Below are 26,181 nucleotides of genomic sequence, written 5' to 3'. Positions count from 1 at the left end.
AAAAAAAAACAGCAATTTTTTTTAACTTTTTTTTTTTTTAAGATTTTTAAGTAATCTCTCTACCCAACGTGGGACTCAAACTCATGACCTCAAGATCAAGAGTCCCATGTTCCACTGATTGAGCCAGGCAGGTGCCCTGTTAACTTAAAATATTCTTAAAAATCCTTTAAAAAATTGCATAAGTAATGCATGGACACATTCTTGCTATAAAAGACACACCCAAATATTTAGACTAAAACAGAAACGTTGGCTTCTCTCTCCATACCCTCTCCAGACCTAAGCAGTGTTAAGTGCTAGTGCTCAGCCCTTCTAGTCTTTGTCTAATAATTGTTACGAAAGCAACATGAGGGTACAGTTACCAGCAAGGATCCCCTCCCCCACCACTTCCCATGCCTAGTTCAGCTCCCCAGGGACTGTCTTTCTCAACCCTCTCAGCTGTGTCTTCTGTTGGTTCCAGCTCTTTCTTTATTTACCAAATTTATGATATCTCGCCCCTCCTGTCTGCTTGGCTCTATTTCCTAATATGTTTAGATCACATTTCATAGTCCCTCATAGATTCCTTTGTAAACTAGAGTAACAGACTCTTATTTCTATTTTGTCAATTACAAATGGTACCTCTTGACTCCTTTCAACCTTCTACTGTGAACACTTTTATACCGTCAAGACCTACTGATAACATACTGTTTGTTCTGAGGCTATAATTACTTCTGTACTTTGTTGGTTGGAGTCTAAAAGCTGAAAAGTGTGTATGTTACTGTAATCAGGTAAATACTATTTGGGCCAAGACAGTGCTTTCTAGGAGCACACTGCCTTTCGTATAATGTTGTTTGTCTTTGTTTTTCTTACACTAGTTGTAAGAAATATACCCTTAAGTTCTTCTAGTCTCTCCAGCCAATTAGGTATTCTCCAGTCCCTTTCCTATATGTTTAAATATTTTATATGAAATGACTTAAAAACATATACAAGGATCATATTAGACACATAGTTGTACAACTTTTCTTTCTCTTCCCACTGAATATGTCTTTGAAAACTTTCCATCCGTATTTATAGGTTTTCCACATTCTTTTAAATAGCTACATGATAGTTCATAGAATGGGTGTATCTTAATTTAAAACAATTTCTTTACTGAGGCAGAAATAGGTTATTTCCCAGTTTTCACTACTACTAAAAATGATGCAGTGAGCATATCTGTAGCTACATATTTTTAAAAATGTCTTTTTAAATATATGGGATTACCTTCCAAGTAGATTTTCCAAACGGGCAGTTGGCAGCGTGCAGTAATCATGTAGGTGAAGGCACAGATGTAGGCAGGTCTGACCAAACCCTTTCTGAAGCTATATCATGGTGCAAGGTTTTTCTTTTTCTTTTTCTTTTTTTTAAGACTAGATATGGAGAATTGGAATTGTGGGATCCTAGACTATAAAGATTTTAGATTTTAACAGATTCTGTTAAATGGTCCTTCATTGAGCAAGGTGTCTTACCACCTTCTCAGTTTCCACCAGGGAGAGGACCACACCAACAAAGTCACACATAAACATGTTTCACACATGCAGATGGTTCTACTGTCATTTCTTATTCTATGTTATCCTATTGGTATAGATTATCACATTATTACATTACATGACCCATTATTCTAATGTAATTTAACATGTACATTAGCCATGTAATAACATCACCAAGATGCATGAGTGAAACCCATGATGTTTTTCTCCCCAGATACCTAGTGTGCACCAAGTAACAAAGGACCGTGGATAAACAACCATGCTGTGGATTTCTGATAGATTGTGGATTAGGCAGAGAAGTTTGCCTAGAAAGCTTATGGAATATGAGAATGGGAATATTCTCCCCCTGCCCAAAGAAAGGGGGAAAGTGGATTAAAGGTTAAACAGAAAAATAAATTCATGGGGTGCCAGGGTGGCTCAGTGGGTTAAAGCCTCTGCCTTCGGCTCGGGTCATAATCTCAGGGTCCTGGGATTGAACCCCGCATCAGGCTCTCTGCTCAGCAGGATGCCTGCTTCCTCTTCTCTCTCTGCCTGCTTCTCTGCCTACGTGTGATCTCTGTCAAATAAATAAATAAAATCTTTAAAAAAAAAAAAAGAAAAATAAATTCATTCACTTGGTGAGATGTCCCTGGAGTAAAAGAGTGAACTTTTTACTTTGTAACCCTGTGCGTTTTAGAAAAATGACGGGCATAAAGCTGATATGTTATGCTTTTTGAGTGACATTTGGTTAGAAAGAGTAAACCTTTCTTAGTAGTGTACTGACTTTCAATTTCCATCTTTGGCCTAATGGTAGATAAGCTAGCTCATTCCAACAAGAGACACTTGATTTCTACAAAAGGTGCTCAGTGATATTCAAGGACACTCGACTAGACATTACCTGTGCCTCCAGCAACATCGAGCAGCTGGGTCCCAGGAAATGGGTGCATCTTCCAGACCAGCATATCCTTCCAAATACGATGGATACCAAGACTCATCATATCATTCATCACGTCATACTTCTTGGCCACACTTTCAAACACATGATAGACTGACACAGGAGAAATACAACACAATTGTGCTATTAACAAGATTAACTTAGGAAGTCCTAAATGAAAGGGGATGCTTTTCTCCCCTGAAGTTGCCGGTCTTTGTCAGGTGAAGTTAAGCTAGACTGCTTGATGCCCAAATCTACCCCTTAACCTCTTTTTAAAAAGGCTTAAGTTACTTCATCTAAGAAACCAACCTCTTTTCTGCTGTCTTAGTTACCTTTATCTAGGACCACTACCCCATAATAATGCCATGCACCTGCTTGGCACTAAGTTAGGTTTCCATTCTTTAAAGGATGGGGGAGGTATGGAATTTTTATTTTATTTTGTGGTTATTATAATAGAAAACAACAAAATCATTAGAAATACATGACTAATGGATGGGAAGGCCTCAGTTCATCCCTCCCTGGATCACAGAGAAAAACGTCAGGTACAATTTGGTGGGCAGACGAACGCCAAGATGGGAGTGAGGGTCAAGCCACACTGCAGAGGGCCCTCGTACATCTCAGAGGATCAAGGGAGAATGTGGAATCTGGCCTAGTGGGAGAAGGAATTTACTATATAAGGCATCTTAAAGCACAGGCTACATTTAACTTCTTTACACCTGCTTCTCCGCCCATAAGATGAAAAGCTCAGTGCCAGCTCCCAATCACTCTGCCATAAGGCTGAATTAGGTAATGAAGGGGAGATGCCTTGAGTTTCTCAGATGGAATCTGCTGCGTAGATCTAAAACATCATTATCGTCTGCTGATTCAGCATTACAGAGCTCCTCCTGAACTCAATCTTGAACGCCTGTCTCAACCCCGGGACCTCCAAGCTTGCTTTTTTGTTTTGTTTTCTTTTGTTTTGGGGGTATTCACGGACACTATAGCTCAACCCACTGAGTATAAGGAAGCTTTGCTTTGCATGGTTCCGATATACACGAATTTCAGTGACTGTGGTTTAGTTAGGTAACACCAGTCCCCCAACAACATCATTCACGTGCAATGGTGTATTAACTGTGAAGTAAGTGCATAAAGCGCAAACTTCCCTGGTAGTTCTTCAGCCCATAAATCACTGTAAATAATCGACATGCATCATAGTCAGTAACCAATCATATCACTTCTTTCGGCTAGCACTTGGTAGGTCACTACCCATCAGTCATTCAGTTCACACACAGACAGCAAAACACGTAGTTGTGTTACCTCCTTATCTCTCAGTTATAAACACATGTGGTATTTTACAAAACTAGATAACTGAAAGAGGGAACTGGCCAACAAAAATGAAAGCACTGCAAAGCAAGGAAAAGTGGTAATTCTGGAAGTAAAACGTCCATGGGGTTATAGGGGAAACAGCTGACTGTGGCAATGTGATGCTGGAGAGACTCTAGATATGCAGCTGGAAGAACTATGTGAAGATGAACTTACGGACATAAATGAGGATGTGGGGGCGCCTGGGTGGCTCAGTGGGTTAAAGCCTCTGCCTTTGGCTCGGGTCATGATCCCAGGGTCCTGGGATCGAGCCCTGCATCGGGCTCTCTGCTCAGCAGGGAGCTGCTTCCCTTCCTCTCTCTCTCTTCCTGCATCTCTGCCTACTTGAGATCTCTGTCAAATAAATAAATAAAATCTTAAAAAAAAAAATGAGGATGTGGTTGTGATGAAAAGGTTGAGTTTCTCTCTCTTTTTTTTTTTTTAAGATTTTATTTATTTATTTGACAGAGATCACAAGTAGGCAGAGAGGCAGGCAGAGAGAGAGGAGGAAGCAGGCTTCCCGCTGAGCAGAGAGCCCGATGCGGGGCTCGATCCCAGGACCCTGGGATCATGACCTGAGCTGAAGGCAGAGGATTAACCCACTGAGCCACCAGGCGCCCCATGAAAAGGTTGAGTATGTCCCAGAGGAAATGATGCCAGCAAAAAAAATCTCACGCTAGAGGAATTCTTAGAGATATTTCATGACAGTGAAGGTATAAAATGTTACAAGCGGATTGAAATTTAGAAAGGAGTATGGCAATTTGCCAAGACACAGAGAAGATGCTTGCTCCCTATTGTAAATTATAGACCAGAAGGTAGCAAACACTGTTCAAACTACTTTTGGTACATTTTTTTAGGAAGGAATAAAACAACTTAATGTTTCTAGTTTTTTATTAGAATTTTAATTTAATTAAAAAAACAAACTTAAGGGGCACCTTCTGGGTGGCTCAGTCGTTAAGCATCTGCCTTCGGCTCAGGTCATAATCCCAGGGTCCTGGGATCCAGCCCCACATTAGGCTCCCTGCTCAGCGGGAAGCCTGCTTCTCCCTCTCCCTCTCCCCCTGCTTGTATTCCTTCTCTCTCTGTCTCTGTCAAATAAATAAATAAAATCTTTAAGAAAAAAAACCTTAAAATTTAAAAATTCTAATTACATTAAGTTAAATTAAATCTTAATTTTATAGTTTGTTAAGTAAATATTAACTTTACTACTTATTTCATTTCTCTATGCATTTATAACTAACAGTAAGAGAGTTTTTGATGTTCAATAATTTTTAAATTTTTTTTAAGTAAACTCTATGCCCAAAGCAGGGCTTAAACTCATGACCCTGAGATCAAGAGTCACATGCTCCACTGACTGAGCCACCCAGCCACCCACTATGTTCAATAATTTTTAGAGGTCATAGAACAGTTGTAATTTTCCCCATCGATTATTAATATCATTGTGCATGATTTCAGTGCACATGGCCATTTTTACAGTCCTGCACTACTGAGCAGAGGAATGACTGCCTGTACTTCAATATTGGGTCCCATCTGGGAGATACATATTTAGCTCATGGTGGGTAACCTCTTCCTTGCTTATGTGTGTGAAATGTCGTTATATTCTGTAAAGTACAACACAGAGGTTAAGCATTATTATCATTTTGGAAGCAACCCACCTGGATTCAAATCCCCGGCTCTACCACTTACTAGTAGAATCTTCAGCAAGTAACTTAACATCTCTGTTTCAACAGTTTCTTCATCTATGATATCAGGCTACTAGTCTCTACCTTATAAGGTTGTAGTTAAAAGAATTAATGAAAAGTATTCCAAAAAGTTTCAAGTCCTTGGGGTGCCTGGGTGGCTCAGTGGGTTAAAGCCTCTGCCTTCGGCTCAGGTCATGATCCCAGGGTCCTGGGATTGAGCCCCGCATCGGGCTCTCTGCTCAGTGGGGAGCCTGCTTCCCCCTCTCTCTCTGCCTGCCTCTCTGCCTACTTGTGATCTCTATCAAATAAATAAATATAATCTAAAAAAAAAAGTTTCAAGTCCTTAATAAAAGTTTACTATCGTTTTACTTAGATTTTCTTATTTCACAAGCAGTTATCAAGCTTTTAATGTGTATCAGGCACTGAAGATCTAGACATCAATGAGCCACCATCCTAGCATTCCGGGGATTCACAGCCCAGGAAATAGATGTTATTTTATTTTATTTTAAATATTTTATTTATTTATTTGAGAGAGAATGAGTGAGAGAGAGCATGAGAGAGGAGAAGGTCAGAGGGAGAAGCAGACTCCCCAAGGAGCTGGGAGCCTGATTCGAGACTCAATCCTGGAAGTCCGGGATCATGACCTGAGCCGAAGGCAGTCGCTCAACCAACTGAGCCACCCAGGTGCCCCTAGATGTTATTTTAAAATCAATATTCGAAGACTTCCAGTAGAGCGATGTATTTAGTAAGGCTGAGGTAAGACAGGAGACAATGTGAGTAGTCTTTAAGAGGATGGGATATTCCATTGTGAATTCTTTCTCTTTATTTCCTGGGTGACCACAGGCCAAGTGAAGGAAACTCTCAGCGCCTCACCATATCCACTTGTTAAATGGGCTTAAAACCTACCCCATTATGTGGGGCACCTGGGTGGCTCAGTGGGTTAAAGCCTCTGCCTTCGGTTCAGGTCATGATCCCAGAGTCCTGGGATCGAGCCCCGCATTAGGCTCTCTGCTCAGCAGGGAGCCTGCTTCATCTTCTCTCTCTGCCTGCTTCTCTGCCTACTTGTGATCTCTGTCTGTCCAATGAATAAATAAAATATTTAAAAAAAATAAAAAAAAAACCTACCCCATTATGAATGGTATAATTGGAATTTTAAAACAGTCCTTTCCGGGGCACCTGGGTGGCTCAGTGGGTTAAAGCCTCTGCCTTTAGCTCAGGTCATGATCTTAGGTCCTGGGATCGAGCCCCGCATCTGGGCTCTCTGCTCAGCGGGGAGCCTGCTTCCTCCTCTCTCTCTGCCTGCTTCTCTGCCTGCTTGTGATCTCTGTCTGTCAAATAAATAAATAAAATTAAAAAAAAAAATAAAACAGTCTTTTCCTTTCCCATGCCTATAGCACAATGCTGGACACAAAGCAACTGCTCAACAATATCTAACCTTTACTGGGCAATTACGAAGTGCCAGGCATTGTTTAAAATATTTTAATATATTAAGTAATGTAATCCTCATTATAACTCTAAGAAAGATTACTATTATTCCTACTTATACAATTTGGAGGCTGAGGCACAGCAAAGGTAGTTTCCTCCTTCCCTTCTATTAAAAAATGGTCCTACCCCTTGGCAAGAGGTGAAGAACATAAGCTCTGCAGTCACAGTTTTGGAATGCTGGTTCCGCCACTTACAATATTAAATTCGGCAACTTCTCGTTTAATCTCGAAGTCTCAATTCTCTCATGTGTAACTTGGAGATAACAATACCATTGTTTGGAGTCTGAAATGAGAATTGGGAATGATATCTGCATGGTGCCTGGCACATCATAAACACCCAATTTTTGGAATTTAGTGATAATTACTGTGTTTAACCAGAAGTGGCATCTAAGCTCTGCGGGGTCAGGCTGGGCGGGGTGGCGGGGGGTTTCTCTGGAGGTCAGGACTGCACAGCCTACGTCATCTGAGTCAACAGGACGTTAAATCAACTCCTAGCTGAGCAGAAGAAACTAGATCGCAGACAGATCCCTCCATCCGCCCTCTCGCCCCTTTCACCTTTGTCCCCCTTCTCCTCCTCCGACACAGTCTCAAACCCGAAATGTGTTTCCGTTGCCTGCTTCTCTTGGGACAAGTGCCGCACACCCAGCGGGCCCCTAGGCCAGGAGCTACGAAACCCGGGGAGCCGGCAGCACCGCATCACCCGCGACCACCTACGACCGCAGTAGCTCCATAGAGCGTAGCTCCTGTGGGTCGCCATCTTGGCAGTAGAGTGACAGCGCCGGGACAGTACGTAGGGTTGCATCACTAGAGGGCCAACGGCGGCCGGTAGGAGACATTATTAGCCGAACGCGTCCTGAAACCCTTTCTTAGGGAGCTATGTGTATGACCTCTGGGATCTAGAGGTTGCTTAGTTTTTGAGTACTGGAAATCCCTTCTTCTCCCAATTCCCGCTTTGAATATAGAATTCACCAGAATGAAGGGTCCTTAGGATAAGGCCACAATCACTTTCCAGCGGCCATATCCCTGAATATTTTCAACCAGCCGCATGAAAGCTAACTCGCAAGATATCCTGTAACTCTTGCTTTCTGGTGCAGAAGTAGGAAACTGAAGTATATGGTGTGGTTACAAGGCAGAGATAACAAGGTCGATTCTCTTAAACTTTGATGGGCCTAAGAATCACTGGTTTCAGCTTTAAAATGCAGATTCAGGTGGCCGCCAGGTTGGCTCAGTGGATTAAACCTTTGACTTTCGATTTCGCTCAAGTCATGATATTAGGGTGGGAGGATCAAGCCCCCATAGGGCTCCATGCTGGACGTAGAGTCTGCTTGGGATTTTCTCTCTCTCTCTTCTCTCGAAAAGAAAAGAAAAAAAAAAAGCAGATTCTTGGGCCAAATATCAAGAGATTTTGAATCCATACATTAGGGATAGGCATTGGGAATCTTCATTGAACAAACTTCTGTGGTGATTCATTCATTCATTCATTCATTCTTTCTTTCTTTTCTTCCTCATTTTTTTCCCCCTCGAGGTTTATATCTTGGGGGATAGGCACAGGGAGAGGGAGAGAAAGAATCCAAAGCAGGCTCCACCCCCAGGGCAGAGTCATTCATCCAGGGGTGGATCTCAGGACTCTGAGATCCTGACCTGAGCCAAAACCAGGAGTGGAATACTCAACCCACTGAGCCACCCAGGAGATCCACAGACTTATGTGGTGATTCTGATGCAAGGAATTTGCAGACCATTCTTGAGAAACATGTGCTAGATGACTCTGAAAAATAAATGTACAAAAGGCTGTTCTTTGGTCTTTATATTTTATGTACCTAAGTAGTTTATAAATGGAAAGGAAAGCTCTAGTGTCTATTTAGTGAGTCAGACCCAATCACCACTCATCCTCCCTCTTCTGCTGTCACAAAGCTACACTTCTAGTGCCAACTGGCATAGCATGTATATTTACTTCAACCCCAGATTTTCGTGGTTTTTTTTTTTTTTTATGGAAAGGGTAATGTAGACCATCTTGCGCAAAAGAGGATGGAGGTGGTAAGTTTTGCTTGGATTTCTATATGTTTCTGCTTTGATTCTTTTTTAAAATATATGTTGCCTGTAAATATTTCACAAGGAGAAAGCGCCAAGGACCCTAAGAAACTATTTTAAAAATGAAAAATCTCTTCCTGGTTTAATGTGTAGTCTGACAGATGGACACCTACTACTTTCTTTTGGAAGAGCTAATGGGTTTTTCTTCTTTCCCTCTCTTTTATTTTTAAAAGTGATAGAAAGAAGGAATGATTCATTCACGTAATTAGAGTTCTCACATCATTGTTAAGGGAAATAAAAATTCATCAAGGAAACTTAGTATGTCTTCCATATCTAGTGATACATAAGAATGGACCTCAGGCTTTGGGGCTGTTCCTTCTAGACATCAAAGTTAGGTTCCAAACCAACATTATGTATTTGTTCTCATTTCAATATGACTTGTGGAGGAAAAGCCTGCAAGAGGTGAAGCAGGGCAAGGAATGATGAAGGCCATTTTAAGGAAATTTTAAAATGTGAAATTAATATCTAATTTTCCCTATTCCAGTTAAAACTGTTAATTTCAAGAAACTGACTTATACATACATTACTTATTAATGTTTTGTATTGCATGCGATGATGGATAAGGAGGTGAAAAGGACTCAATTAGGGGAATTCTAGGATTTTCCACTCATCCTTCTATGCTCAGTTCAAGTGACACCTCTCTGGGAAGCCCTTCACTACCCTCCCACCCCCAACTGTTTGTATACCTCTCCTTGGAGCTTTTGCTATAGTCAGCATTTTGTGTTAATTTTATTATAGCTTTTGTTACTATCTTCCCTTGTAGTTTTTCTTCCCTATTCTCTCCCTCCCTCCCTCTTTCCTTTCTTTTGGGTGAATGATATGTTAGTCAGTTTTGTTTACAAGTGAAACTCTGGGAATTCAAAATTAACATCCTTGCTAGTGAGCTTGTTACAGACAGCAGGAAAAGCTTCACCCTTGTGTTCCACATTGTTCCGCTATGTTTTATCCAAATGAACTTTTGTGAGTTGGCTGCCATCCAGTTTTACATGGATTCTCTTGCCCATAATTTTACTTGGGAAGACTAAGCCCTCCAGGGTAGTTTGTTTGTTTATTTATTTATTTATTTATCAAAAAAGATTTTTAAATTTATTTGACAGACAGAGATCACAAGTAGGCAGAGAGGCAGGCAGAGAGAGAAAGGGGGAAGCAGGCGCCCCACTGAGTAGGGAGCCCGATGTGGGGATGTGGCACTCGATCCCAGGACCCCGGGATCATGACCCAAGCTGAAGGCAGAGGCCCCAACACACTGAGCCACCCAGGCGCCCCAGCCCTCCAGGATTGTATCATGCACAACTGTCAAAGTTGAACACTTGCTTATTTTTTTTTCATAGCTTTTTTGAGTTGGCTCAGGCAACTCTGGGCGATAAAGACATCACACTTCCCACTGAACTTTTTCTACAGTTTATGAAATATCTGGACTTGGATTTTCTGGAAAGATTTAAATTGAGGAATGGGAACAAAAATTATAGTAGCTTTCTGATCACCAACTTAAGTTTCCTTGTCTGTTGTTATATTCAACTCCCTTAGCTGGGCCTTGAGTTTTGAGTTCATTTGCAGCTGAAGGAGAGCTTAGGAGATGCTAGACTCTTCTGTAGCTGTTGGGCTTCATGATAATTTGGCTCAAACGGAACATGGCCTCTCTCTTTGGTGAGCACTGGCTTAACCACTGTAGTTTCTTATTTGCTTAATTCACTTAGGAAACAATGAGTTTATTTTTTTTTTTTTTAAAGATTTATTTATTTATTTGACAGACAGAAATCACAAGGAGGCAGAGAGGCAGGCAGAGAGAGAGGAGGAAGCAGGCTCCCCGCTGAGCAGAGAGCCCGATGTGGGGCTCGATCCCAGGACCCTGGGATCATGACCTGAGCCGAAGGCAGAGGCTTTAACCCACTGAGCCACCCAGGCGCCCCAACAATGAGTTTATTAAAGGCCTCAATCTGAATATATTTTTGGGTTTCCTTGTGCTCAGCGCAGTGCCTGGCATATAATAGGTTTCTAGCGAGCTGTGGTTAGTCTGAAAAATTACTTGTTCCTCTCTTTAACAGTGTGTGTATGTGATCCTACAAATCTCAAACTGCTATGGTTGAAAGGAATCATTAATAATTTTCTAAAGTACAGATGGCTTTGGTGAGATTTTCTAAGTTTCAGTGTTCATATTTGTAAAATGGAGAACTGCTTATCTCATAGGTGGTTGAGAACACCACTTATTCACTATGTGATGGTGGGTAACTGATCTAAGCTTTTGGAACCAGTTTCCTTGTCTTTAAATTTGAGTTAATGTGAGGATTAAGTGTGGTAATCCATATAACCCACACGACAATGCCTGCTAATGATAAGCACGCAATGATAATCCTATTAACGATGAAATGAAATATTAATAATGACATATATATTTTTTCTTGAGAGAGAGAGAGGGAGAGAAAGCACGTGCAAGTTGGGGAGGGGAGGAGAAGAGTGACAAGGAGACAGAGAATCTTAAGGAGGCTCTGCAAGCCTGGAGACTGAGGTGGGGCTCCATCTCACAACCCCGAAATCATGATGTGCGGGGAAACCAAGAGTCAGTTGCTAAACCCACTGAGCCACCCAGGTGCCCTGACGATGGCTTATATTAATAAATGACGTATTAACAATGAAATGAAGTGCTGTATGACGAAGTGCTGTAAAGTTATATTAAATGTAGGGTTTTGTCATTATTTTTACCCTTATTCTTTTTTTTTTTAATTATTTTTTTTTAAAGATTTTATTTATTTATTTGGCAGACAGAGATCACAAGTAGGCAGAGAAGCAGGCAGAGAGAGAGGAAGAAGCGGACTCCCTGCTGAGCAGAGAGACCAATGCGGGGCTCGATCCCAGGACTCTGGGATCGTGACCTGAGCTGAAGGCAGAGGCTTTAACCCACTGAGCCACCCAGGCGCCCCTACCCTTATTCTTATTGGGAGATAAAATAAGAGCCATAAATAACTTGATATTGATACTAGAATAAGAACTATAAATTAACCAAATAAAAAATTTCCACAGGCATTCCAATGTTTGGATTCGTTATTAGCACTGGTGCATGTTATATTATTATGACTGGTGCATATTATATTATTATGCACATTAGCATACTCGTAATAAAACCTGAACTACAAGTCCCATCATCCTTTCAAAGGCGGGGCGTGGGGGGGGGTTACTGGGCTCAGTATAACTGGGCCCGGATGTAGATAGAAAACTACGTTTCCCAGAGGGCGTCACTCCCACATCGCCACTATATATATAGTCCATCCGGGTTCTTCGAGATGCTGTTTGGCGACTCGTCGCCATTCCCGGAGCACCTCGGCCTCGGCCTAGAGGCGAGTGTCGGTCGCTGTGTCGGAGACACACGTCCCCGACACCAAGACAGCCAACCCTCTCCCCTGCCTCGCGGCGGGAGAGCGTGTCCGGCCGGCCGGCGGGGCTCGCGCACCCTCCCTCGCCTCCCCTTCCCCCGCAGCCTCCGCCCCGCCAGGCCCGGCCCGGACCTCCGAGCCCCGGCCTCCTCCTTCTTCTCTGTCACTACCGCCGCCGCTGGGCTCGACAGCCCCGCCCGCCGCTTCTCTTCACAGTTTGAGAAGCCGAGGAAGGAAACAGGGAAAAATGTCGCCATGAAGGCCGAGAACCGCTGCCGCCGCCGACCCCCGCCGGCCCCGAACGCCATGAGCCTGGGTCCCCGCCGCGCCCGCTCCGCTCCGACCGCCGCCGCCGCCGCCGAGGCCCCCGTTGATGCCGCAGAGCTCCCCCAACGCCGCCGCCACCGCTTCCGACATGGACAAGAACAGCGGCTCCAGCAGCTCCTCCGCCTCTTCGGGCAGCAGCAAAGGGCAACAGCCGCCCCGCTCCGCCTCGGCGGGGCCGGCCGGCGAGTCTAAACCCAAGAGCGGTAAGGGCGGTGGGAGGGAGGGGGGCGACTGTCCCTGCGGCTGGGGAGGATCCTCGCTCTGGTGTCTGCTGGGTCACCCAGGGACAGCCCACTTTTCTATTATCGTTCCCTACCTTTCTCCCCTTTTCCGTCGCTCCAATTATTTAAAAATTAAAACTTGATGGGCACTGTACAGCGTCGTTTACGTGAATCCTTGCATTAACCTTGCATTAATACACGAAACAGATTGGTGAAGTAGGTGCTATTCTTATCCCCATTTTGCGGATGAGGAAACTGAGGTTCAGAAAAGGTAAGGTCACCCAGCCAGTATGTGCCTCACGGCGGGCCTTAAGACCTGGTTGTCTGACTCACTAGTCCAAGCTCCTAAACCACCAAGTTGTTCTGCCCTTTAATGTTGAATTAGCATTGGATGGCTTTCAAGTTTAAACAGTGGAGGGTGGGGCCCAAGGACTTTTCAAACTCAAATTTCATATTTAATAACCTGGTTTCAGATCCATCTCTCTGTTGAACAGGATTCGTCCTCAGATGGCTTTGTTCCCAGTGGAGTAGTGGTTAAGAGCATGGGTTCTGTTTCAGTCTTTTTAGATCTGCCAGACCTTGAGCTTCCAAGTTTCCTTTTCTGTAAATGTGGAGATGATTAGAATTAAATAAATAACTTAGGGAGCAAATGAACTAAGAGCTTAGAAGAATACCTGACACCTATTATCCACCAAATACACATCATGCCTATTTCGCTGTGTAGGTTAGAGGCATTTTACAGGGAAGATTTTTGTCGTTTTCAACGCTTCTCAGTATTATGACCATCATGGTGATGATAGGTACCATTTATTGAGGGCTTACCATGTGCCAGGGATTGGGGTAGGTTTATACCTCTGTTATTTATACTACAATTATTAACCTGTCCAGTATGGTGGAATTGTTCATTTTTTTTTCTTAATTTTATTTTATTTATTTGAGAGAGAGAGATCACAAGTAGAGAGGCAGGCAGAGAGGGGAAAGCAGGCTCCCCGCTGAGCAGAGAGCCTGATGGGGGGCTTGATCATGACCTGAGCTGAAGGCAGAGGCTTAACACACTGAGTCACCCAGGCACCCCGGAATTGTTCATTTCTAAAGAAGGAAAAAGCCAAGAGACCAGGATTTTAGGTGTTCGCAGAGTCTGGAATCGAATGTTCTCCATCTTACTTCAAAAGCCTGTGTACAAATCTCTGCTATTTTGTGCTGTGATTATATCAGCAGGAGTAGGAAGAGGTTTTTAGTGGAAGTGGAGATACGTGGCAGACAGGTGAAGATTTGAAGTCTCCAAATGTGGAGGTCCAGTTTAAAACTTTTTAAGATTTAAAAAACTATAAGGCTTAAATGAAAAGAGAAAAAACACCTGTAAGGCTGACTCGAGTTCAGAATTGATCTGTTGGATATAGCAAACTTGTTTACTTGGTACGCTGAGTGCTTCTAGAAACTGTGGAATTCCAGTGGAGTCCAGTTGTCTTATCGTAAGAGAATGCTTTAAATATCTAAGCAGGGATTAGTGTGGACTTTCAGGCAGTATTATGTAGATTAATTTGGGGTTTTTGCACACGTGTAGCTTTATCACAGATCCCTCTAGAGATAGAGGGTAGCTGGTCCTCTTGGCCAAAACTGCTGGTTTTGTGTGGTCTGAGTATTTTTTTTTTTTTTTAAGATTTTATTTATTTATTTGACAGAGATCACAAGTAGGCAGAAAGGCAGGCAGAGAGAGAGGAGGAACCAGGCTCCCAGCTGAGCAGAGAGCCTGATGCAGGGCTCGATCCCAGGACTCTGGGATCATGACCTGAGCCGAAGGCAGAGGCTTAACCCACTGAGCCACCCAGGCGCCCCTGGTCTGAGTATTTTTTTTTTTTTTTTTTTTAAGATTTTATTTATTTATTTGACAGAGAGAGATCACAAGTAGATGGAGAGGCAGGCAGAGAGAGAGAGAGAGAGAGGGAAGCAGGCTCCCTGCCGAGCAGAGAGCCCGATGCGGGACTCGATCCCAGGACCCTGAGATCATGACCTGAGCCGAAGGCAGCGGCTCAACCCACTGAGCCACCCAGGCGCCCTGGTCTGAGTATTTTTCAGTGTGGTTGATAAATAACTGCTTTTGCACTCTATTCCCAGATGTGAAGATAAAGATGGTGATTTTCTGGCTATCTGGATTGTCAACTAATTTTTCTGGGCTTGCAGTAAATGCCTTGAGTTTATTCTCTAGTGAGGCAGTAGTTAAAGTTTGTGACAATCCAAAGAAGAAAACTGAAGTATTTTAAAGCATTTTACTTACTTTGTCCCTGACTTTGTATATGTTGATTAGAACTAACTCTGATTACCTAAGAGGTTGATAGACACTTCTGTTATAGTTTGACCAGAAAATACTTGTCAGGGTTAATGTTTCAGATAAACTTGAATAGAATACTTATTGTTGGGTTCATTCTGACTAAAGTGATTTTTTTTTATGACAAATACTGTCGAATGCTCTTAAAACACTTGTTCACCTTCTTAATTTAAAGCTTCTGAGGAAGGAAGTAAAAACTCCTGTAAAGGATTTTTTGCTAAGTTTTATAAAATACAGTATGCCCTCTGGTAGCATTAGGTTTTGTTTAGTATGTTAGAAACCTTGTGCATGTTTGCCATTGCCAGTGCCTACTTTCCTGGCTACTGCTGTGTACCGTTAGCAAATAGGTAGGATAGGTTTGTAGCTAAATACAGAGTTATCAGCCATAATCCACTGCATGCATTTAGGAACAGATCAAAGGCAAAATAAGTAGAAATTAAAAGTGGCTTAGGAAACGCTGGATATTAGCTGACTTTTAAGGTTGAACTGAAGAATAGCATAAGCTCCATTAAGAACATCATAGCTAAGACCATGGCAGACGTCATTTAGGACATTAGGACACAGTGATTCTAGGGAGTGGCTCTAACAAGACGGTAGGCCCAAATTCAGCATAATTCCATAAGAGGTTTCTGTAGTATTTCAGAAGCTGACCCAACACTTCATGTACTCGATTCTGCTGGAAACTGTTGAAAGGACCTCTTGAGTTTCAGAGTACTGAGTTGAAGAAAGAAAGGGGAAGTTAGGTGAAAATACGTAACTTGCCTTCTTTTGTCAAAGTAACAAGAATAAGGGTTGTTCAGATTTTAAATATTTAATTCCCATTTCCTCTCTCCTTTCCCTACTTCAGGTGAAAAAAACCCTGTCTGTTCTATTTTCTAAACTGCATGACAGAAATGGTCATTTGCTTCCTAGTTACATGTTTAATACACTTGAGTCTTTGTTCCTGCAGTTGGCTTAAGTTCATGCACGCCGGAAATAGGTAAATTTGGCTCCTGGGATTTACTTGATCTTTTCTGCCAGAGTGGCATACTGCAGTTTCTTTGCTTTGGCTAATTGCTTCAAACATTCACATAACATTCCTTTTCTTAGGTATATTCCTACAGCTTTGTTCCAGTAGTTCTAAGATATAATTCTAAGAACACTTAACAGTGAATAGCCTAGGAATATGGCCCAGAGGAGAAAGGTGGTTTAGGGTTTGGGGAAAGTCATTTAGAAGGAGCAAAGAAAGTAAAAAGAGTCTTTTTAGAGAGAGAGGTTATGCAGTTTATGGACAAACAATGGACCCTGGCCCAGAACCAGGCTCTTGCCCCATTCCCCTGGTGGGGGATGATACTACCATGGAGGTTAAGGGAAGGTCAGGTATTATGAAGCAGTTATTTTGAGGTTGGTGATACGAAGCACTATCCTGACACACTTCCTCTTATTCCGGTACCAGGAGCCAGATTACTAGTGGTAATCTGCCTTGAAGAATGCTTCTGGGCTGTAAATGGACCTGGAGATTTTTGATGGCTTTGAAAATTGAGGTGACTTGAGCCTTTAATAAAAACCACTTAGAGAAGTCATAAGAATTTCCAGGCCTTTTGGCTGGAGTCCTTGGTTTATATGGCTTTGTTGGAAGTCTGGGGGTGCTTTTGACAAGAATGATTTAGATATATTAATAATAGTAGTCTTCCAAATAATAATGGCAACTTCGTGCTAACCACTGTGGTAGGCATTTTACAGAAGTTTTCCCTTAATCTTCATGACATTATGAGGAGGTGGGGTAGAGGATAAGCCTCGGATCATGGACAAGAAAACTGAGGCTTTAGAGGGGGGTGAGAGTGATTTGTTCAAGTGTTTTTTTTTTTTTTAAGAGAGGGGGAGATGGGGAAGGCTGGGGGGGAGGGGCAGAGGGAGAGAGAATTTTTTTTTTAAGATTTTATTTATTTATTTGAGAGAGAGACAGTGAGAGAGAGCATGAGAGAGAGCATAAGAGAGAGAGAGAAGGTCAGGGAGAAGCAGACTCTCCATGGATATGGGAGCCTAATATGAGACTTGATCCAAGGACTCTGGGATCATGACCTGAGCCGAAGGCAGTTGCTTAACCAACTGAATCACCCAGGCACCTGAGGTTTTTTGCTTTTTCTTTTTTTTTTTAATCCATCCATACTTCCTTCCTTCCTTCTTTTTAAAAAGAATTTCTTTATTTGACAGACAAAGCGAGAGAGGGAACAGAAACGGAGGAGTGGGAGAAGGAGAAGCAGGCGTCCCGCTGAGCAGGGAGCCCAGTGTGGGGCTCAATCCCATGACCCTGGGATCATGACCTTAGCCAAAGGCAGACACTTAATGACTGAGCCACCCAGGCACCCTGAGAGAATCTTTAGCAGGCTCTGTGCCCAGTGTGGAGCCCAACATGGGGCTCGATCACACCCCTGAGATCATGACCTGAGCTGAAATCAGGAGTCCGATGTTTGACCTACTGACCCACGCAGGTGCCTCTCAAGTGAATTCTTAAGAGGTCCTAGGCAGGGGCACCCGGGTGGCTCCGTCGGGTTAAGTGTCTGCCTATGGCTCAGGTCATGATCCCAGGGTCCTGAGCAGGGAGCCAGGTTTTCCCTCACCCTTTGCTGCTCCCCCTGCTTAGGCTCTCTCTCTCTGTCAGATAAATAAATAAAATCTTTAAAAAAAAAAAAGTCCTAGGCAATATTTATAAATTGCCCTTTGTATGCAGGTAACTTGGCACTTGCCATTCTTTTTCTTTTTTAACATAAATGGTTTATTATATATATATATATATATATTTTTTTTTTTTTTAAATTTATTTATTTGACAGAGATAGGCAGAGAGGCAGGCAGAGAGAGATAGAGGAGGAAGCAGGCTCCCCGCTGAGCAAAGAGCCCGATGCGGGGCTCTATCCCAGGACCCTGGGATCATGACCTGAGCCGAAGGCAGAGGCTTTAACCCACTGAGCCACCCAGGCGCCCCTATTATATATTTTTTTAATTTTTTAATTTTATTAACATATAATGTATTATTTGCTTCAGGGTTACAGGTCTGTGAATCATCTTCACAGCACTCACCATAACACATATCCTCCCCAATGTCCATCACCCAACCACCCTGTCCCCCCCCCCCCCCCCCCAGCACCCCTCAGTTTGTTGGCATGTGTCGTTTTTTTTTGTTTTTTTTTTTTTTTTTAAGATTTTATTTATTTATTTGACAGAGATCACAGTCAGGCAGAGAGGCAGGCAGAGAAAGATGGGGAAGCAGGCTCCCTGCTGAGCAGAGATCCTGATTCGGGGCTCAATCCGAGGACCCTGAGACCATGACCCGAGCCGGAGGCAGAGGCTTAACCCACTGAGCCGCCCAGATGCCCTGGCACGTGTCATTTTTGATACCACTTCTCTCTTTCATTAAGAATTACTAATTTCAGCTGGATTCAATTTGTCGTCAGTTGTTCTATAGTAAGCCCATATGTTGCCCCTCCAGAGGTGCTTGTCAACTACTCCGAGTGATGGGTAAGCAACTTGCTTGTGATTACAGCATGAATCAGCAGCAGAAACTTCCTGGCTTGTTTTCTGACCTCTAGGTTGTGCCACCTGTTAGAACTAGAGCTGGAAATGTTGATGATGCCAAATTATTTAACTGTGGAAAAATTTTTGGCCTTTAATTTGGCAATGGAGGGAAAGACTGAGATGTGTTATTTGGTAGAGACCTATCTGTTAGGGAGATGTGGAAGAACTGAGACATGGATTAAGGTTTCAAGTCTCTTGTTGACTCTGTGATCCTGAGTTCTGGATTTGAGTCATTTAACCAATGGTCTTGTCCATTTTGGAATGTGTCTTGATAGTCGTCCTCTGTAGTTCTCAGCTCTGGCTTGTGTATCAGAATTTCTTGAGGCTCTTTTTATTTTATTTATTTTTTTTGAGTTTTTGTTTTTGTTTGTTTGTTTGTTTTTAATAGGGATGTGTGGAGCTCTTTCCTAGGGATTCTTTCTGATTTTTTTTTAAAGATTTTATTTATTTATTTGACAGAGAGAGGCACAGCAAGAGAGGGAACAAAAGCAGGGGGAATGGGAGAAGGAGAAGCAGGCCCTGGGATCACAACCTGAGCCGAAAGCAGGCACTCAACATTTGAACCACCCAGGCGCCCCTCTTTATGATTTTTTAGGTCTGGATTGGGTCCTTGGGCCCTGGCATCCAGTTTTAAAAGTCTCTGCGGGTGAGTCTCCTGTGCAGCCAGGACTGAGAACCACCACTTGGAAATTTATTTATTTATTTTTTTAAAGATTTTATTTATTCATTTGACAGATCACAAGTAGGCAGAGAGGCAGACAGAGAGGAGGAAGCAGGCTCCCTGCTGAGCAGAGAGCCCGATGTGGGGCTCGATCCCAGGACCCTGAGATCATGACCTGAGCTGAAGGCAGAGGCTTTAACCCACCGAGCCACCCAGGCGCCCGGAAATTTAAAACTTATAGTGGAGAATATGTTTCTGCTAGGAACTTGACTTTTTCCAAAATCTGAAGCAGATCATCTTTATTGCTGTCTCCTTTCAGAGAAGAGAGGACAGATTCTAACCCCCACGTTATTCATATGTGTGTCCTGACAAGTTGTCTATGAGACATCCCAAAAATCGTACTCCGAATTTTATCTCTGGGTCACAGGCCTGACTGTACCTTCAGTCTTTAGCTGCCTGTTGCCTGGGTCTAGAGATAAAGCCAGACTCTCACTTCAGTTATCTAACTTCATACTTTTAGGCGAGTGGAAGACAAGATAGATGATGGAGTTTGAGCAACTAAAATCGTGATACATATGTGGTCATTTTGTAATCTGTTTTAGAAATGAGCAGTTCCCTGTCCATCAGAGAGCAGTTCTGTAAATGTGATGAAACTGTTTCCTTGCCTGTGTGGTAATAAGTGAAGAAATAAAAATAGAACTTTCTTGTTCAAATATAGAATCTGGCTTTACCTAAATCTATGTAACTATTAGGTGCTTGTATTGAAAGTATTAGGGTGAAATGCGGTGTCATCTGAAACAGTCTTCGGTAATGAGGTTTGGAAAATCCATGTTTTCTATACCTGCCTGTTTTCATAAGCCCTCATTTGTTCTCATGGTAAAGTTAGCTTGGACCCTGTTCCTCTGAATTTTCTACTTATTTGAAATCCTATTATCAACTCCACAAGTAAGAACATTTGCGAGAGAACTAAAGCTTCACTTTCTGTTACCAGTGATGCTGTGTTGGTCAGTAACTGTGGCTGACTGAAGTAGTAGGTAAAAGTGTAGTTCTTAAGTTCTAACTTCAGGTTAAACTCTGGTCAGTTTCCCTACCTGGGATTGAAAGGTGATTGGTAGGAGTAAACCCAGCCTGGCAGAGTTTCTGTGACCATCTGCTCTCTGCATTGCTGCCATCGCCTGTGACTGTTAGCTCGACTCCCAGGTTGTGATTTGGTCAGGTTTGGAGAGGATGGCATACCTCTCATTTAAGCCATGCTGGTGACAAGGTAAGTGTGAAGTGGTTGATTTCAAAATTCAGACTTTTTTATCAGCTCGTGCTTCCTTTTCTTTCTTTCTTCTTCTTCTTCTTCTTTTTTTTTTTTTTTAAAGATTTTCTTTTATTTGATGGAGAGAGCGAGAGAGAGAGATCACAGGTAGCAGAGCAGCAGTCTGGTGGGGGCCGGGAAGCAGCCTCCCTGGTGAGCAGGGAGCTTGATGCAGGGCTCTAATCCAGGACCCTGAGATCCTGACCTGAGCTGAAGGCAGGGGCTTAACCCACTGAGCCACCCAGGTGCCCCTCCTTTTCTTTTTTTGAGGGTATCTTCACTTTGGATTTATTAATCTGCTATAAAATAAGTTGGTCATCTTACCTAGAAATAATTTTTTCTAGGTACTTAGTAGTTTTCAAAATTACCCAAACGATAAGTATACAGAACTTTTTGTATACTTAAGTCAGAATCTTAGAGGGTGAGGCCTGAGCATAGGGATCCCCTAAAAACTTATCTGGGTGATTCTTTCAAACTGGCAGGATTGGAAACCACTTGATTAGGTAAAAGTGAAGCTGCATTTCCCGAAGTTAACTGTCTTAACAGCTTGCGTGTTGCCTTTCCAGATCTGTTTTTTTTTTTTTTTTTTTAAAGATTTTATTTATTTGACAGAGATCACAAGTAGGCAGAGAGGCAGAGAGAGAAGAGGAAGCAGGCTCCCCGCTGAGCAGAGAGCCCGATGCGGGACTCGATCCCAGGGCCTGGGATCATGACCTGAGCCGAAGGCAGAGGCTTTAATCCACTGAGCCACCCAGGTGCCCCGATCTGTTTCTTTTTAAAAAAGATTTTATTTATTTGACAGAGAGAGGCCTCACAGGTAGGCAGAGAGGCAGGCAGCAAGAGAGAAGGGGGGAAGCAGGTTCCCCGCCAAGCAGAGAGCCTGATGCGGGGCTCGATCCCAGGACCCTGAGATCATGACCCAAGCCAGAGGCAGAGGCTCAACCCACTGAGCCACATAGGCACCCCTCTTTTTTCTTTTTTTAAGATTTTATTTATTTATTTGACAGAGAGCACTCAAGCATGGTGAGCGGCAGGCAGAGGGAGAGGGAGAAGAAGGCTCCCTGCTGAGCAGGGAGCCCGATGCGGGACTTGATCTCAGGACCCCAGGATCATGACCTGAGGCAAGGGCAGCCGCTTAACTGACTGAGCCACCCAGGTGCCCCTCCAGACCTGTTTCTATATATATATTTATATATATACAAATACACACAGATATATATGTGCCCCTAGAAAAAATTTTTTAAATTAAGATTTTACTTTTAACCAAGGGCGCCTGGGTGGCTCAGTGGGTTAAGCCGCTGCCTTCAGCCCAGGTCATGCTCCCAGGGTCCTGGGATCAAGTGCCACATCCCCACATTAGGCTCCCTACTCAGAGGGAGTCTGCTTCTCCTCTCCCTCTGCGCGCCCCCTCACTTGTTCTCTCTCATGTTCTCTCTCAAATAAATAAAACCTTTAAAAAAACAAATTTTATTCTGAGATTTAAAAAAAAAGACAACATGGAATGGGCAAAGGGAGAAGAAAAAGTAGTCTTTTTTTGTCCAAAGACTAATTTGGGGACCTCTTCTACCTTTAGTTATTTAGGTTTATATTGTCTTCAGATAGGTTTCATTTTCCCCCTTTTTTTTTTTTTTTTTTTTGCTGGTAAACTTTGGCACATGTTAAATGTGTCTTGTCAGGATTCTTCTTTCAGTTGGGGACAAAACAATTTATGCAGTTCAACTCCCAAGTAGAAAATATGGGGCAAAGAATAAAAACAAGTGTTCTTTTTTTTTTTTTTTTCTTCTTGGTTAAGATTTTATTTATTTGACACAGAGAGAGAGAGAGATTACAAGTAGGCAGAGCAGCAGACCGGGGGGGGGGGGGGGGGCAGGCCCCCTGCTGAGCAGAAAGCCTAATGCGATGTGATGTGGGGCTTGATCCCAGGACCCTGAGATCATGACCTGAGCCGAAGTCAGGGGCTTAACCCACTGAGCCACCCAGGCGCCCCCAAAACAAGTGTTCTTTATACAAAATACAAATGGTCAACAGCTTGAAAAAGTATTTGTTGCTACTCGTCAGAGAAAATAAAATTTAAAACAAGAATTTTGACCCTTCAGTTTAAGAAAGTTTATTCAACTCGGCATTGTCAATAGTGACCTAGTGACCTAGACCAAGACTTTTCTCTGTTACAGTGTTGTTAAAATGTAAATAAATAGGTACAATGGTTTTAGAAAGAAACTTGAGAATGTATAAAAGGCTTTAATGATCATACTTAATCTGCTGATTTCATTTTGAGAATTTGACATGATCGTACACACAGTCCTCTATATAAAGACGCTCCCAATGCTAACTAGCTAACTAGAAACCACCTAAATATATAGCAGTAGGGGATTGGTTATATTCTATTATAAACATATGGTAGACTGTGCAGCTATTAACTATTCTTTGAAGACTAGAGATGCGTGAAAAAATGCTCATGGAGTAATAGAAGACAGTGTATTTTGTTATGTCTGTCATTTTGTGAGAGATGTGGCCAGTGTATGAAATGGAGAATAAAAGGAAGTTATGCACTGTGTGTAAGTTGGTATTTTATGGATAGGGGCAAATTTAAATTATTCTTCCAGATTTCAAAATTGAACATATGTTCTTATGACTGGAGGAAAAAAGAAATATATTAAAAAAATTTTTTTTCTCAGATTTTACTTGAGAGGGGGAAGAGAGAGTGAGCCAGGGGGAGGATAAAGAGAGAAGGAGAGAGAATCTTAAGCAGACTCCATACGAAGCTGCGGGAATCAGTCTCACAATCCTGAGATCATGACCTGAGTGGAAACCAAGAGTAGGATGCTTGACTGAACCACCCAGGCGCTCCAAGAAATGTTTTTTAAAAGAATATGACTCATGCTGATCTAATATGTTTTTAGAACTCAACTTCTTTTGTTTTGTTAATTTAATGGCTTCTCAGTTTGATGTCTAGTGTATATGTAAATATTGTTTTGCTTTTATGCCTTTTGAATGTACCTGCTAGAGCCTAGGCCAAGCCTTTGCACTGTAGAACCTAGTTATGTTGTAGTAATTTAAGGAGAATAATGTCTTCTATCCTGCTTCCAGATAAAATACTTTTTCCTCATAGATATAGGCTGACCCCTTTTTCTTTCCTTTTTTTTTTTAATTAAAAAATTTTTTTAAAAGTAGGGTGTATGGCCAACATGGTGCTCGCAAAGTTAGGACCCGAAGATCAAGAGTTGCATGCCCTGTGGACTGAGCCATCCTGAGTGCCCCAGGCACTTTTTAATCACTTCATCTAAGTGGACTTTTTTAAGGGTTAAAAACCCGTTTACAGGTTAAACTCTGTAAAAAAGAGAGAGATTGTGAACTAAAAATCTCTGGTTTCACTTGCATTTGTATCCCTCCTGAAGGAGGGACCCTTCAGGCTTTGGCATTTAAAAAAAAAAAGTTGGAGCGCCACGGACTGAGTTAGCGTTTGAGTATCCGGACCGGGAGTCAACATGGCAGCGGTGTTTAGGCGTAGCTGCAGGGTCCTAAAAAGTGTTTCTCGTTTTGACTGGAGATCACAACATACAAAAGCTGCCCTACAGCATGAACCAAAATTGGGATTTAATTTTGAGCTCACTGAACAGCAAAAAGAGTTTCAAGCTACTGCTCGTAAATTTGCCAGGGAAGAAATAATCCCAGTTGCTGCAGAATACGATAAAAGTGGCGAGTACCCTGTCCCCCTAATTAAAAGAGCATGGGAACTTGGCTTAATGAATAAACACATTCCAGAGAGTTGTGGAGGTCTTGGACTTGGAATTTTTGATGCTTGTTTAATTACTGAAGAATTGGCTTATGGATGCACAGGGGTTCAGACTGCTATTGAAGCAAATTCTTTGGGGCAAATGCCTCTTCTTATTGCTGGAAATGACCAACAACAAAAGAAGTATTTGGGGAGACTCACTGAGGAGCCACTGATGTGTGCTTACTGCGTAACAGAACCTGTAGCTGGCTCTGATGTAGCTGGTATAAAAACCAAAGCAGAAAGGAAAGGAGATGAATATATTATTAATGGTCAGAAGATGTGGATAACCAATGGAGGAAAAGCTAATTGGTATTTCTTATTGGCTCGTTCTGATCCGGATCCAAAGACTCCTGCTAATAGAGCCTTTACTGGATTTATTGTGGAAGCAGATACCCCAGGAGTGCAGATTGGAAGAAAGGAATTGAATATGGGTCAGCGATGTTCAGATACAAGAGGAATTGTGTTTGAGGATGTGAGAGTGCCTAAAGAAAATGTTTTAATTGGTGAAGGAGCTGGTTTCAAAATTGCAATGGGTGCTTTTGATAAAACTAGACCTCCAGTAGCAGCTGGTGCTGTGGGACTAGCACAAAGAGCTTTGGATGAAGCTACCAAGTATGCCCTGGAGAGGAAAACTTTTGGAAAGCTGCTTGTAGAGCACCAAGGAATATCATTTTTGCTGGCTGAAATGGCAATGAAAGTTGAACTAGCTAGATTGAGTTACCAGAGAGCAGCTTGGGAGGTTGATTCGGGTCGCCGAAATACCTGCTATGCCTCTATAGCAAAGGCATTTGCTGCAGATATTACAAATCAGTTAGCTGCTGATGCTGTGCAGATTTTTGGAGGCAATGGATTTAATACAGAATATCCTGTAGAAAAACTAATGAGGGATGCTAAGATCTATCAGATTTATGAAGGTACAGCACAAATTCAAAGACTTATTATAGCCCGTGAACACATTGGCAGGTATAAAAATTAGAGAGAGAGCTATAGAAACATGATTAACTTTTGAGTGATTAGAACACAACCTACTGTTTAAGCTCCAAAGAAGAGAACGAGCTTTAAGACTTTTTCTGCTAAAACTTTAAAATAAGTACTCTTACACCAAACTCATACAGCTGATTCTAATACTAGTTTTCCAATTTTGTTTAACTTTATGACTTGCTTTTTCACAAAAAGATTAGGCTTCATTAAAGTTATGTGTTATCTTTAGTACTACTGTACTTGAATTAAATTAACCTAGATAAGCACATTTGTTTTGTTACGTTAAGCACTTAAAGTAACAGAAGTTCTTTTGATTTCAGTATTTTTCCAATGACATTTTTGAAAAATGGGCTTATAAAAGTATTCAGAATGTTTCAAAATTTACATTGAGAAAGCATTATAGGATTTGGATGCCATCAGATAACTTGATAGTGTCTTTGTAGACTTAATGGTATTGGGGGAGTTAATTTTGCTACAATTTGGAAAGCATTTGTTTTCAGTTTTGTACAATAATACTCAAAAATTTGATGTTCATAATTCTCTCACCATATAATAACCAGAAGTTATTGAAAACCTGTTTAATTCTAAATCTGCATTTTACTTGCCTTATTTAGAAATAAATAAAATCTGCCTTAAAATTAAAAAAAAAAAAAAA

At 42.1% G+C, this 26,181-nt stretch overlaps 3 protein-coding genes across 6 annotated transcripts in view; 2 read left to right on the top strand and 1 right to left on the bottom strand.

Annotated features, from left to right (window-relative positions):
• The window catches only part of COQ5 (coenzyme Q5, methyltransferase), a 17,116-nt gene extending 9,432 nt beyond the window's left edge, over window positions 1-7,684 (bottom strand). Inside the window, exons 1-2 of the mRNA XM_032876140.1 lie at window positions 7,478-7,684; window positions 2,380-2,529 (exon numbers count right to left, since the gene is read on the bottom strand). Coding sequence (XP_032732031.1) covers window positions 2,380-2,529; window positions 7,478-7,679 — 352 coding nt within the window. The 5' untranslated portion in view covers window positions 7,680-7,684. The remainder of the gene's footprint in view (window positions 1-2,379; window positions 2,530-7,477) is intronic.
• Window positions 424-26,181, top strand: LOC116878533 (medium-chain specific acyl-CoA dehydrogenase, mitochondrial-like). The gene is made up of 3 exons (XM_032876138.1): window positions 424-435; window positions 10,305-10,310; window positions 24,210-26,181. Exon 3 carries the CDS (start codon window positions 24,256-24,258, stop codon window positions 25,519-25,521), a length of 1,266 nt encoding a protein of 421 aa, XP_032732029.1. The 5' UTR covers window positions 424-435; window positions 10,305-10,310; window positions 24,210-24,255; the 3' UTR covers window positions 25,522-26,181.
• The window catches only part of RNF10 (ring finger protein 10), a 41,397-nt gene continuing 27,490 nt past the window's right edge, over window positions 12,275-26,181 (top strand). For 3 of the 4 annotated variants that reach the window (XM_032876134.1, XM_032876137.1, XM_032876136.1), the window contains exon 1: window positions 12,275-12,908. In XM_032876134.1, coding sequence (XP_032732025.1) covers window positions 12,752-12,908 — 157 coding nt within the window. In that variant the 5' untranslated portion in view covers window positions 12,275-12,751. The remainder of the gene's footprint in view (window positions 12,909-26,181) is intronic. The other variant, XM_032876135.1, reaches the window with a different exon arrangement.

The sequence above is a fragment of the Lontra canadensis genome, unplaced genomic scaffold (assembly GCF_010015895.1).
Source record: "Lontra canadensis isolate GAN:19392208 unplaced genomic scaffold, GSC_riverotter_1.0 scaffold58, whole genome shotgun sequence".
In the NCBI taxonomy this organism is placed as follows: domain Eukaryota; kingdom Metazoa; phylum Chordata; class Mammalia; order Carnivora; family Mustelidae; genus Lontra; species Lontra canadensis.
Note: the sequence above shows the minus strand (reverse complement) of the source record. Positions and strands in the feature narration are given on the sequence as shown.